A 14533-nucleotide genomic window follows, 5' to 3' on the forward strand; every position below is an offset into this window, starting at 1 on the left:
CCGGTTCTAGTGTTAAAGAAAATATGAACACTAATTCAAGAAGAAAAGGGACCATAATTAGTTGTCAACGGCTGGTATTTAAAGAGCAAGGTGTGCCAATATAAGGCAATAAACACGAACATTTTACACAATATTTATATTTTGAAAAGGTAGTTTGTATATTAGGAACGGGCAGCATTATCGCCTCAGATGCTCAAGTATTGGCCGTTTAATCAGCCTGGCCATTATATCGGTTGTCGTTTATGTTATAGTGTCATTCTCATGGTGCAATATCTGCAATACTGACCTGGCACCCAAAATGTCCTTCTTAGCCAAACCAATTCCACCAATGACTTTCACCCTTAAGATTCTGGATTCATCCTGAAGGAGAGCAAAATTATTCCATAAGCAACACAAAGAATTAAACAGCCTGTAGATGTACGATTAAAACCGAATTGAAATGGCTTGAGGACTGCAGAGGAGTTCCTACTGAAACAGGGAGTCAATGCGGTGTGCTCTGACCCATAAGTGGGAGGGGCATCCTTATTTCAGAGAGCATTTGATTGGCCAAAATGTGCATTAATGCAAGATGATGTAATCAATATTTGTGGTATATTTTCCTGGAAGAAATGTCAAATTGCCCATCTTATTTCTTCCAGGAAATTAGACCTAAATATTGACTACATCATCTCGCACTAATACACATTTTGGCCAATCGACTCTAAGTTTATTTAGTACGCATTAACTCTTACTAAATGTCTTTAAGACATGTTTATTGATTATATCCCAAAATGTGTGTCGAACATGATAGCAACACACCCAGAAGAGCTACAAACAACAAATATATTGAAATTATCTACGCCACATGTGATCAACAACGATGTGACGTCATGTGGTATATGGCGTCATATACAGTACAGCAGGTGTTGCGCAATACTTCACTTGAGTCACGAGACAACAATGGCAATACAAGAAATTGATTTTTATCACCTAAACAAACACATCCTTTCTTAATCGCAAGCAAACATGGTTATGGGGTCAGTTATATGTGCAATAAATTGATGATTACAGTTATCATAAAACAAAGTGGAGCAGAACTTCCTACTATTAACCCAATCTCACACAAGCTGTAGACTGCCAGCCAACTGTTGTTTATGCAATTTCACAGAATTGCTATGACTGATATGACACATCACATGATATGTCTAATTCGTTCACCTCATCCGTCTGAAGTCCTCGAACCTCCGGGAGGAGCGCGGCCATGTTCATGTTCCGTGCCAGGATGCCAGGATGCCAGGATGCCAACCTGCGTCGATATGAACGACCGAAAGATACAAATAAATCCGTCAAAGAGCAGGCTTTGAAAACGCTTCCCCGGGATATGACACGAGCGGAGAGGCGTTAGCTCGTCAAATGCATCGTGGAAACTGAAACTACGGCGATGGACATCCTCACGTCCACCTCCTCGACACGCCCCCACGGCGTCGCCCACGCCCACTTTGTCCCAGACCACGCCCACTGATGTATATATAACAGCTCGTTGACCACGCCCCTTTACTAAACATTCTAATAACAAACAGGCATTGTCATCATTCCATTGTTAAACACATTAACAATTAATACAAGCAGCATATCATAAACACAAGTAAAAAATATAAATAAAAAAAGGTTTAAATAATAACAAAACATGTAAAGCAAATTATAAGACAAATTAAATTACATTTCAGGGGAGGGGGGTCAATCCAAGTATGTAGCCAGAAGTTTAGAGAATTTTATGGCGCTCTTCGTATTTTAATAGTTTTATGGATTAAAATAAAATTCTAAAATCATTTTTAAAAGCCTCAAAACAAGGAGAAACTTTCACAAATCTACAGGTAGCCTATGTATATAAAACTTGGCTACAATCAACATATTATTGCACAGAAATTCAATCTCTTTGTTTTGCATGAAGACCCCAAACTGAACCCCTTGTCTGAAGCTGATCCTTCAAACACAGACAGAACGGTGAGGCTTTTTTTCTGTGGCATTTTTTATCGATTTGCTGACGTAAACATGATCTCTTTTTCTTTAAATCTACATTTTAAATCAGTTCATCTTTTTAAATCAGTCGTGTTGAATGTTTATTATGATTATTACCATTCATGGAACTTGCAATACTGTATGTGGAACAATAAAATGTCCAAATATAGAGGCCTAGTCATGATTTTCTTCCCAAGCTAATTTGTAATATAAATCTTATCCTCCTGGGACCCAGGCGTAGACTTCTGTCCTCTGTAGAGGACATCATCTTTTAGTGAATTTCTCTGAGACCCTACATGTCACAGTCTGGTTCAGAGCACATTCAGAGATACTTTGTAATCATCATTTAAATGTGACTCATTTTCAAATTGTTTCTCGTAAAAAAAATAAAATAATAGTAATAATCTCAGAAAAACGACTTTTTGTTATGAAACAGGGCATAATTTTCATACTTCTGAGGAAACCAGGATAAATGGCTGTTAATCATAATCTTCGGGAAACACAACAAGTCAATAGGAAAGAAATTATAGATCAATATTCCTATTAAATATGCGATATTCTTATGAAAATGTTGCCAGGTTATTACTCCTATTATAACACTTCATTTTTCATTATGGTTTGCCCCAAGAACACATTAATATGCAAATTATGCAATGTACAGATATATTGTATAGAATGGGAATACCAGTTTATGGACATTTTACGCACATATTGCAATGCATAAAGTAAAATATTATATCAAATCTTTCTGTTATATCTTTAATAACAATCATATTTGTAGAAAGTTTGGTTAAAAATAGCCTGAAACCTAAAAACTGATTGGTGAATGAAAAAAATAAAGCATTGTTTATGCCTAAAAATATATATATTTTTTTTTAAAGATATGAAAAGGCATGTAGCCTTTTCATATCTTTTTTTTTTTTTTTTTTTGAATAACTTAGTCTTGGCGTCCTCTACAAAGAATACAATATGAATAAAATGTTTTTTCTCCATTTGTTTCTCCACCTAATGTAATGGCATAAAAAACATCAAAATTCACAAAACTTTTTTTATGCTTCTCAGGAGGATATAATACTTGTGTTGTAAAGTATTCCTGTATTAGCATACGTTGTTTCATTCTAAAGATCAACAGACAGATAGATAGATAGATAGATAGATAGATAGATAGATAGATAGATAGATAGATAGATAGATAGATAGATAGATAGATAGATAGATAGATAGATAGATAGATAGATAGATAGATAGATAGATAGATAGATAGACAAGCTATTGAAAACAGTCTAGAATAATAGAATAGAATAGAATTCATTATATTTTATTGATGGGAAATGTTGTGTGCATTACCAAAGGAACACCATCATAAACCACAGGGTAGAAAGCTATCTATCTATCTTTACTGTTATCTCTTCCAATCGAGGAGTTCATTTTCAGCCAATCACAGCGAGGCCCAGCTGACTCTTATCCAATGAAAACGCTTGACTTCATCGTCCCGCCCCGTTATTTATTTCCAGAATCTGCATGCACATCAAACATCATTTGTTTGTAGCATAGTCTAATCATAATCATTCATTTCACCCTGCAGATTCCACTCTCCCTGCTTCTCTAACACAATGGAAGTCAACAGAAGAGGCAGAACCTTCCTCATAACCGGTGGAGGAGGTTATTTTGGATTCCGGTGAGATCTAATGACAATTTACAATCTTTCAGTGTTCATTTCTTAGTATTTTCCACCAGTCACAGCACCCACACAAACCACTAGATGGCGCTACATGCTATATTATAGAACAGCAATCCTTCAGCTCAAATGAGTTCAGTGATGATACAATTTAGTTCAATAGTGTGAATGTTGCAGAGTTCATTAGTTGTGAAGCAAACTCCTTTAAAAACTATAAAGCAGCTCTATAGAAGATACTGTTTTTCTCAGTCGCTTTGCAACACATTTTTTTTTATAATTTTAAAAAATGTTATATACAGTGGGGTCCAAAAGTCTGAGTTGACAATTACTTGAATTTTAGAAATATTGCATGAAACTATATATTTATTTCATTTTACATCTTTTTTTTTATTATACTAAATTTTACATCATTTTTTCAGTATACTAAAACTTACACTTTTTTTTACATTTCCCCCGCTGTATAATTAAAGGAATAGTTCACCCAAAAAAGAAAATTTGCTCAAATTTACTCACCATCCAAAATGTAGGTGAGTTTGTTTCTTCATCAGAACAGATTTGGAGAAATGTTGCTTCACATCACTTGCTCAGCAATGGATGCTCTACAGTGAATGGGTGCCGTCAGAATGAGAGTCCAAACAGCTGATAAAAACATCGCAATAATCCACAAGTAATCCACACCATTCCAGTCCAGCAGTTAACATCTTCAGAAATGAAAAGCTGCGTGTTTGTAAGAAATAAATCCATCATGAAGACGTTTTTAACTCATTGCTTCCAGCTAAAATGTGAGTCCATAATAACGCTTCCTCCAGTGATACAGTTGCCTGGTCTGAATCAGGAGAGAAATCTGCACAGATCAAGCCAAAAGAGTCCAAAACAGCTCTAAACAAATATGTGGCTTGATTCTGATGTGAGAGACAACAGGAGATGGACTTTTTCACTGGCGGAAGCGTTATTATGGGTTATGGCCAGAAGTGATGGTTTAAAATGTCTTGATGGATTTGTTTCTTACAAACACGCAGCTTTTGTCTTCTCCAGATGTGAGCTGATGGACTGGAGTGGTGTGGATTACTGTGATGTTTTTATCAGCTGTTTGGACTCTCCTTCTGATGGCACCCATTCACTGCAGAGCAAGTGATGCAATTCTACATTTCTCCAAATCTGATACAGAAACAAACTCATCTACATAACCTGAGGGCATTTAAATTTTTGGGTGAACTATTACTTTAAAGCTTTATTGTGATTTCTCTTTCAGTCTTGCCTGTGCTCTCCTTAAAACCTCCTCGAACGTTGTGCTGTTTGATGTGAGACCACCAAGCCAAGAGTTGCCCGAGGGTATCGTATTCATGCGGGCAGATATCCGTGACTACACACAGGTGGAAGAAGCGGTTCGGGGTGTGAACTGCGCGTTCCACATCGCCTCCTATGGGATGTCGGGACAGGAGCAGCTCAATCGAAAACTCATCGAAGAAGTGAACGTACAGGGAACAGAGAACATCCTCAGGGCTTGTGTGGCACACAGAGTCCCTCGTTTGGTCTACGCGAGCACGTATAACGTAGTGTTTGGTGGTCAGGAGATTAAGGACGGTGATGAAAGTCTTCCTTACTTGCCCCTGCACCCTGATCACTACCCCAGGACTAAGTCTATAGCCGAGATGCAGGTGTTAAAAGCAAACGGTTCGCCTCTGAATAACAGTGTAGGTGTGCTACAGACTTGCGCCCTTCGTCCAGCCGGTATACAGTGGGTACGGAAAGTATTCAGACCCCCTTAAATTTTTCACTCTTTGCCTGGTTTTCTCCACACATACCGCTTAGAATTAAGGCCAAAATGTTCTATCTTGGTCTCATCAGACCAGAGAATCTTATTTCTCACCATCTTGGAGTCCTCCATGCGGGCTTTCATGTGTCTTGCACTGAGGAGAGGCTTCCGTCGGGCCACTCTGCCATAAAGCCCCGACTGGTGGAGGGCTGCAGTGATGGTTGACTTTCTACAACTTTCTCCCATCTCCCGACTGCATCTTGATTCTCATTTGCTCTGACATGCACTGTGAGCTGTAAGGTCTTATATAGACAGGTGTGTGGCTTTCCTAATCAAGTCCAATCAGTATAATCAAACACAGCTGGACTCAAATGAAGGTGTAGAACCATCTCAAGGATGATCAGAAGAAACGGACAGCACCTGAGTTAAATATATGAGTGTCACAGCAAAGGGTCTGAATACTTAGGACCATGTGATATGTCAGTTTTTCTTTTTGAATAAATCTGCAAAAATGTCAACAATTCTGTGTTTTTCTGTCAATATGGGGTGCTGTGTGTACATTAATGAGGAAAAAAAATTACTTAAATGATTTTAGCAAATGGCTGCAATATAACAAAGAGTGAAAAATTTAAGGGGGTCTGAATACTTTCCGTACCCACTGTATATGGCCCCCGGGGAGGAAAGGCACTTGCCTAGGATAGTTAGTTACATTGAGAACGGGATCTTTAGGTTTGTTTACGGGGAACCTGATAGTCTGGTGGAGTTTGTTCATGTGGATAATCTAGTGTCTGCACACATGTTAGCTGCCGAGGCTTTAACTGAAAAGCGTCAGCATCGTGCCACCAGTCAGCCCTATTTTATCTCCGACGGAAGGCCTGTTAACAACTTTGAGTTTTTTAGGCCTCTGGTGGAGGGTCTGGGATACTCGTTCCCCACGCTTCGACGGCCCATATCGCTTATTTACCTCTTTGCCTTTCTGACCGAGATGGTTCATCATATCGTGGGGCGGATTTATAACTTCCAACCCCTGCTGACCCATACTGAGGTCTACAAGACGGGCGTCACACACTATTTCAGTATGCGTAAGGCACGAGAAGAGCTAGGATATGAGCCTAAACTATGTGACCTTGAAGATGTTGTGCAATGGTTTCGAGGCAGAGGTCATGGGAAGAAACACAGCCAGTCATCAATTAAGAAACTAATTTTAGATGTTGCTTTGGTGGTTGTATTTGCAGCAGTGGTGCTCTCCTGCCTTCCGGTTGTGGGACAGTGAAATGTGCAATGACTTTCATTTCTGTTACTTATGTAAGGTTTATACTGACCTGATTTGTTAATTTTTAAAACATATATTCATATTAATGCACATGAGGGCTGTTATATTGTAAAATGTCGTAAAGAGGCACAAATAGGCTGTTCATTTTTTCATTTTATTCCCACTCCTTGAAGGGCAGTGTCCTCAGAGTTCAGGGTAAACATATTTTGTGGATTTTAAACAATATTAAAACACTTTCAGAAAAAAAAGAATAAAATTATGCCTTTATTTTGGTAAAAACAAATGGTTAACCAGCAAGACTGTGTTTGCTATATGTGATATGTGATTTTTTTTTTCGGTTCAAATTTAAAAAAAAAAATATTTTTTTAAATTACAGGAATTTCAAAATGTGTTTAGTCTTTTGCTTGTTTACTTACATTTGATTAGTCACATAGAAATAGTGCACAATCTGAAATATTTGTATTTTTTATGCCATATCTTTGCTTTAAATTGCGTTTATGTGTTTTGGTATTCAAAGGAACACTGCATACGTTTTATGAATTCATGCATTCCCTGAGAATCAAACCCATGACCTTGTCATTCCTAGTGCCATGCTGGACTGTTTGCGCTATCCTGAAACACCAAATTCCTGAAATGTTCTGTTTATTTCTATGGGCATGTGAAAAACTATCCCAGATTTTCAGTGTAGTGTGTGTATATATGATTTTGTGTTTTAAAAAGTTATGTAAAAGGTATGAATATCATTGTACAGACAAAATATAAAAACAAGTTCCTAAAAAAAGTAATTCCTCGGGTGCAGCTCCTTGCATGAACTATCAACACGTTCCGCTAACAACAATCGCATAGTCATACAATACGGTCTATTGTTTTAGCAATTCAAACTTTATTCTGTCAAACATTTCACTTGAAAAGTGCGCTTAAACTATATTTGCAAAAAATGACTCTTGCTCTGATATTTTGCTATCTGATATTTTAAATGTGACTGAAGTGTCAAAATACACTGTATGGTGACGGAAATGTAAGTTAGTGACAATAGCCTTGGTCACTGATGCACAATGAGATGTTTGGGATCTGCCCTTCCCCCAGATTCAACAAACCTTCACTGGCCTGCTGTACATCGTGCATGAAAGTACTGGTGTTTTTGAAGCATGAGTTACCTGTGAAACACAAGACAGGTAGATCTAACAAACAGCCTTGGACAAGAGTATTTATTAGTACTAATTGTACTCCCAAGAATACAGTTGCATAGAAAGTTGCTTGTTGTTGTTTAAAGTTTTTCCGTTTAGTTTTTAATTATTTTCTGTGGGCTGGTCTGTGTGGTTAAATCTTTAATCTGTCCCGCTGCATGAAAGTGGACACACATAGACTCTCCAAAGGGCTTTTTTTCAGGATTCTGCTCCCCCTTGCTGAGTTGCTCTCTATCATTGTTTCGCTCCGGCATTAACCACATTCCAGAGCGCCGCAGCGCAGCCCGTCTCCCTCCGCGCATTCCTCTCACGCAAACGAGTCCCGAATGAATCGTTTGATGCACGCGTACTCGTCCGTCTCCGCGCTCAGCATCTCTGCTGATAATTGCGGGATCATCGGGGGAGAATTATAGGCGAGTTGGATTCGCTGGAAACGAGTTTGCAGGAACAATCACGGAAAATCAAAGCGAGAAAATTCCTCCGCGCAGCGCGCCATTGACTGTAAAGACCTTTCAACTTTACAAAAACTGAAATTGACAAACGCTCTCTTGTGTGGAAACTTTGTCACGACGACCGTATCGCCACAAATCGACAGGCGGGGAGCATGCATCGCGACGGAATGACGGAGAAGGACTAAGTAAGCGCGAACAGGCAACGATGGTTCGCCTGAGGCGACATTTTTCCGTGTAAAATGCAGTTTGTGTTGTAGTTGACTAGCGCGCCGCGCACTCGCCCGTTCAGCGTCCCTCAACTCGCCCGCGCGTCATGGATGAATATGAGGATCCGGGGCGCAGAGCGAGCAAACTGATGGAAAACCTCTCCATTTATGACGTTTATCAGGACGGGATATACGGGGAGCCGAACCCCGACATGGAGAAAACTAAACGAATGAATGGCAGCTCCTCCACGCCCGGGAACAAAGTCTACGGCGCGGCTTCCGTGCGCTCCGTCAACGGGAACCGACCCTCAGTGCCTCTGGATTTCTGTTCTCCGCAAAGGGAAGCGGTCTATCCCGATCCCGACGCGTACTGCACCAAATCTGAAGTTGCCTTGCCGTGTTACAGCGGCGCGTCGGAGCGTCTCAGGAGATACACGCACGCAGAGGTGCAGGCGCACCGGTACAGCGCCGGATGCGCCTACGACGGGCTCATTCTGGGGAAACAGGTGCCCGTTCCTGGTGCGAGGAGCAACAGCTTATGCGTGGCCAATCCTGATGGCAGGTACCCGGCCACGAGCCCCCGGTCCAGTCTGGCTTCGTCCCACTCATCGCAAGACCAGAGCAAACACACCAGCCCGAGGTCGAGCATCAGCAGCCCGCGGTCCAGCCTGGTGTCACCCGGACAGGAGAAGTACTGCGAGGGGAACAGCGTGATCAGCCCCCGGTCGAGTTACGCCAGCACGGCCAGCGACACCAGCAAACACTCCAGCCCCAGAACCAGCCTCAACAGCTACGACTGCGGGAGCAAACCGAGCAGTAACCGAACCAGCGGCATCAGCATGGGCTACGACCAGCGGCACATCAGCCCCCGGTCGAGCACCACGAGCCCGCGCTCCAGCTACTCCGACTCGCGCTTCACGCCCGCGGGGAACCACGAGCCGGAGAGCGGCGCGGTGCACGGCGTCCCCGTGACCAGCCCCCGGTCCAGCATCTGCTGCCAGGACGCACGACCCGCAGGGGTGGCCAACTGCGTGGTCAGTCCCCGCTCGAGCATCTCCAGCCACAGCTCCAGGAGCTCTCGGAGCTCCCGGGGATCCATGAGCGCGTATCCCGAGCTCCAGCTCCCCATGTTGGGACCCGGTTTGCCGGAGGACGCGCTGCTGCAGGACTTCACGGAGCCAAACGGCCTCCACAACAACCGCGTCCACCTCCAAACTTTTCCCGTGCTGGAGGAGCCGCAGCAGCAGAATTCAGACGTCAACATCGCGTTTAACTACGGGAAGATGGGCACCGGGGCGCAGCGCTTAAAGCTGCCGTACCAGATCACTCCATCCCAGGACAGCGGCCCCAGTCAGGCGGAGCGGCGCCTGGAGGCCCTCACCCTGGAGCTGGAGAAAGAGCTCGAAATGCACATGAAAAAGGAATATTTTGGTGAGTAGAACCAGGGTCACTTTTTGATTCACTTGTAATTAGTTTGTCTGGAGACATCAGGTCATTCCCCTTTGGAGAGAGCTTTGTTTTTTGTCTTTTATGCTTTCATAAAAACATGATTTTGAATCAACTTTTCTGGAATTGTTTGGTGGAAAAGTCATTCACACCGTGACACGCTCAAACACCCCTGAGCTGAGCCAGCACAGAGCAGCCTTTGTGTCGGACTCATTAAAGTATCATTAGGGTGTGGGAAAACAGGTGTAAATCATGTTTTGTCAATGAATCAGTGTGCTTTCTAGACAAGAGGGGTTATACTTGAGCACTTTGTATGTCTGCTTTAATCACATTATGATTATTTATCTTTGAGCTGGTTAAATGCATCATTCATCCAGACTTTTTCACCCAAAGGCATCATGCAAAAGATGCCAACTTTCCTAAACCTGGATCATCTCACAAGGCATGCTGCAACATAGACTAAAGACACTGTGTCTTTTCATTCATCAGTGCAGTTTTAATTCTCAAAAGGAGACTTAATGGCTCTGAATTGTTTTCTTTAATGATTAACTTTATCTTGGGTATCTCTCCCAATTAAAACCGACACAACTTAGTTAACAGTTGACGTCCAAAAAGTGTATAGAGCTATAAAATAAATCTGAATAGCAGCTCAGATCATTCGATCTCTGGAGAATTTGGTGAGTGCATTTACTGAGCACAGTTTGAGACATTGCTGAGATCTCTTTTGAAGCGCAGGACACAAATGTGAGTCTTTTTCTCAGTAGCAGGCACCTTCAGCAAACAAGACAAGTGTTTTGGTGAAACAATTGGGTAGATTTAGTAGAAATCAGTATTATAATCATAGTTCATGTTTGTTTGTTTGGTTAGTGTGTTGTTTTGATAAAACACAAGTTTTGCTCCCAACTCAGACGATTTAAGTATGTAGGTTGGTGCATGGTGCCAAATGCATACAAACTTTGGCTAAACACCGCAGTAACTGGCTCGTTTTGCATCGTAACCAGCTGATTGCTGATTGGTTTTAGTCACACCGGGCAGCCAATCACAACAAAGGCTGCTGGCATCCCAACTGGCACTGCCCAAAAAGGACATTGTAGTCAGTGAGCAGACAAACAGGGTTCTTAGCGGGCTTGTTTTTGGCCCGGACCTGGACGGAAAAAGGCAAGTCTTCAGAGAGTACATACTTTGTCTCCCAGTTTGAACGCCACTTCCTGCCAGTGTCCTTCCAAGGCCTGAACGTCAACAGAAATGCTCTTTAGAGGCATATGTGAGCATGTGTTTTTTTTCTTAGGGAAGTCCTAATTTGTGATTTGGCGGGACTAGTATTGGTTTAGTGGAAGAGAAATGCAGATGAAGTGCCTTCAAAGCTCTTTAAACCTTAAAGGTATAGTAGTCCACCCAAAAACGAAAGGAATGTTGGTTACTAAACAGTTGACGGTAGCCATTGACTTATATTGTATGGGGAAAATATGCATGTAAGTCAATGGCTACCGTTAACTGTTTGTTTACCAGCATTCTTCAAAATATCTTCTTTTGTGTTCAGCACACTAAAGAAACCCATACGGGTTTGGAACAGCTTGAGGGTGAGTAAATGATGAGAGAATTTTCATTTCTGGGTGAACTATCCCTTTAAAACTCACATATTGACTAGAATTAACAGAATTTAAACTCATTTTTTTGAGTAATCATTCATGTCTGGAGCACAAACACTGTTAGGGATTTGTTCAAATCATTAACCTTAGGTATGAGCAATAGTAATGCTTGCTTAGCGAACACCACTAATAAGTATGACTTTAACAACATGTTCATCTTTTTAAGTAACACAAGCTTTAGATCGGTTGTTGTGACTGTGTCGCATTGTCTCATCGTTTGTGTCTCTGTAGCAACTGGGCTTTGTTTCTGCTACTGCCTGGAAACACATTTGCACAGGTTTAGTTGCAGGAAGTCTAGAGATGGAGGTATGAGTGTGTTTTTGCCTCCGAGGAGCAGGTGATGTTTTTTTACTGCATGCCGAACCCTCTTTAGTCTGCATTAGTCTGCGCGTGAGAGCGAACCTTCTCCGTTACCGTGACAACAGCTCCCCTAAAATCAATCTCGCCGGGTATTCGTGATGTGTCTTTCTGCGCTCTTAAAGCTAGTAAAAATCTGTCAGCATTTTCTCACCGTCATGTTGTTCCAAACCTGTATCAGAATCTTCTTGCTGCTGTCAAGATCCTAAAATGAGAGAACTGCACTATAAAAGGAGTCTGTATTCACCCAAAAAGGGTCAGAATTGCATGGTCTTGCCCTATGCTGCAACTCTTACATCTCATTTGCAATCATGTGACATGCAAGAACCAAGTCGGTCTAACTGACATTAAACCTACAAAACGCCTCCATGTACCAGATTTGTACATGCTCTGTGAAATTTGAGAGCTGCAGCACAGGAAAGGTTATCAGTGAATTATCAGAAAACTTGTATAATAAAATATGTGCATAATAATAATATGTATGGACTACTATATGCATGCATGTATGGACTACTTTTATAGTACTTTTTTGAGCTCAAATGCCCATTGCATGCTTATTTGTATGGAAAACAGCTCTGCTGATCATTGCATTTTGTGTTTCACGGCCAAAAGCATGTAAAATATGGTAAATGATGAAAACATTTTCATTGTGAGTGACTTGTGTATGTGTGAGAAGCAAGGTTTTTATTGTTGTTTTTATTTATGCAGCAAAGTTCTTCTGAAAATAGAAATCTTTTGTAACAGTACACTCCCGTTCAAAAGTTTGGGGTCAGTACATTTTTTTTCTTTCTTTCTTTTTAATGAAAGAAATTAATACTTTTATTCAGCAAGGATGTGTTCAATTGATAAAAAGGGATAGTAAAGACTTCATATTGTTAGAAAAGTTTTCTATTTTGAATAAATGCTGTTCTTTTTAACTTTTGAAAAAAGTATCACCGTTTCCAAAAACATATTAAGCAGCAAAAACTGTTTCCAACATTGATAACAAATCAGCATATTAGAGTGATTTCTGAAGGATCATGTGACACTGAAGACAGGAGTAATGATGCTGAAAATTCAGCTTTGCATCACAGAAATAAATTATATTTTAAGGCCTATTAAAATAGAAAACCATTATTTAAATAGCAATAATATTTCACAATATTACAGTTTTTTTCTGTACTTTTGATCAAATAAATGCAGCCTTGATGAGCTTAAGAGACTTCTTTCAAAAACATTAAAAACCTTACCGATCCCAGACTTTTGAACGACAGTGTGTCAAACTAAATGTGCAGTTATCAGACTACATTAAAATGCACCCTTCAAAGTGCTCACTTTAAGTGTTCTGCCCTACAGAGTGAGTTTGATTGGCTTCGTTGTTTGGATTTACATTTTTTTTTACACTTCAATAGTTTGCATTTTTTGCTACGAACTTGGTGTAAAATTGCGAGCGATCACAAATAATGCACGACTGGTTGAATAAGCATTCAGGATCTTTTAGCGAGCGATTAGGCTGCCGTTTCAGCACCAGACTCTTGGCACAGACTGTTTGTCTCTGCAGCCAGACACAGCTGCTGGGGGTCAACACTGATCACCTGCTTAGAATAACAATCGTCTTAGTCCGCACATGTGCACACAAACATGCACAAAACACAGAAACACTCCAAAAGTAGCTTTGCTTACATTTGAGTTTCTCAGAGTAGCTGCTCCTGAGACGCGCTGGATGTTTTCTGCCAGCGTTATTCGCCTGCTTTAGCGCTGAATCAGCCGACCTCTGACCTCGTGTATCCACACAGGCATTCGGGATTCAGGCTCTGGTTTAAAATAAACACAGAATGAGACTTTGCTCGCCGCAGTTTCCATTCAGAGAATTGTTTTTTGCTCAAAGTCTAGCTGTGCATCGTTTTGATTTGGTGCAAAAGAAGTGCAGTAAATTTGGGTTCTAAATGCTGAGTTGCATGACAGTGTTGAGTGCATTTGGATTTTGCATAAATCTGTGCATGTTGTTGTTGTTATACATGAAGAGGTGGCCCAAACTATGGCAAAAAAATAAAATCTCAACTTTCTTCAGAATGTTTGACAGATTCAAGATTTCATTTGATAACTACAACATGATTCAAGTAACATTCTCTGGTTACACTTTACTTGAAGGGGTGTGCATAAGACTGACATGACACCTTCATAAGACTGACATGACACCTACATAATCAAGACATGACACATGTCATGAATATGAAGGTTTTTTATGCATGTTTATGACAACTGTCATTAAGTGTCATTCGCTCAGTTATGTAATTTTTAATGCAAAGATGACATTGTTTGAGATGTCTTTGTTATGGGCTATGGTTAGGGGTAAGGGTACGGGTAGGGTTAGGTCAAATAATGTCATATTTGCATTAAAAATGACATAACTGAGCGAATGACACTTAATGACAGTTGTCATAAACATGCATAAAACCTCCTTCATATTCATGATATGTGTCATGTCATGATTATGAAGGTGTCATGTCAGTCTTATGCACACCCCTTCAAGTAAAGTGTTACCCATTATC

The 14533-nt window shown here is 40.8% G+C and overlaps 3 protein-coding genes across 3 annotated transcripts in view; 2 read left to right on the top strand and 1 right to left on the bottom strand.

Moving 5' to 3' along the window:
* LOC107600906 (E3 ubiquitin-protein ligase NEDD4-like) overlaps window positions 1-1433 on the bottom strand; it is a 31417-nt gene extending 29984 nt beyond the window's left edge. The window contains exons 1-2 of the mRNA XM_016292886.1: window positions 1198-1433; window positions 287-360 (exon numbers count right to left, since the gene is read on the bottom strand). Of these exons, the coding sequence (XP_016148372.1) occupies window positions 287-360; window positions 1198-1248 (125 nt within the window). The 5' untranslated portion in view covers window positions 1249-1433. The remainder of the gene's footprint in view (window positions 1-286; window positions 361-1197) is intronic.
* A 2154-nt stretch (window positions 1434-3587) lies between these two features.
* Window positions 3588-6797, top strand: LOC107600430 (short-chain dehydrogenase/reductase family 42E member 1-like). Its single transcript, XM_016292326.1, has 3 exons — window positions 3588-3676; window positions 4929-5414; window positions 6066-6797. The coding sequence occupies exons 1-3, from the start codon at window positions 3612-3614 to the stop codon at window positions 6703-6705; spliced, it is 1191 nt and encodes a 396-aa protein (XP_016147812.1). The 5' UTR covers window positions 3588-3611; the 3' UTR covers window positions 6706-6797.
* Window positions 6798-8411: 1614 nt separating this feature from the next.
* Window positions 8412-14533, top strand: part of LOC107600421 (Wilms tumor protein 1-interacting protein homolog) — a 35709-nt gene continuing 29587 nt past the window's right edge. The window contains exon 1 of the mRNA XM_016292318.1: window positions 8412-9981. Within this exon, the coding sequence (XP_016147804.1) occupies window positions 8658-9981 (1324 nt within the window). The 5' untranslated portion in view covers window positions 8412-8657. The remainder of the gene's footprint in view (window positions 9982-14533) is intronic.

The sequence above is a fragment of the Sinocyclocheilus grahami genome, unplaced genomic scaffold (assembly GCF_001515645.1).
Source record: "Sinocyclocheilus grahami isolate Dianchi unplaced genomic scaffold, SAMN03320097.WGS_v1.1 scaffold14.1, whole genome shotgun sequence".
NCBI classification, from domain to species: Eukaryota; Metazoa; Chordata; class Actinopteri; order Cypriniformes; family Cyprinidae; genus Sinocyclocheilus; species Sinocyclocheilus grahami.

Excerpts from the sequence above, each read along its gene's own strand:
- LOC107600430 (XM_016292326.1), top strand. The coding sequence starts at position 3,612 with ATGGAAGTCAACAGAAGAGGCAGAACCTTCCTCATAACCGGTGGAGGA. Across the intron at positions 3,677-4,928 it reads GGAGGTTATTTTGGATTCCG|TCTTGCCTGTGCTCTCCTTA; the intron begins GTGAGATCTAAT and ends TTTCTCTTTCAG. Across the intron at positions 5,415-6,065 it reads CTTCGTCCAGCCGGTATACA|GGGGTCTGAATACTTTCCGT; the intron begins GTGGGTACGGAA and ends GAAAAATTTAAG.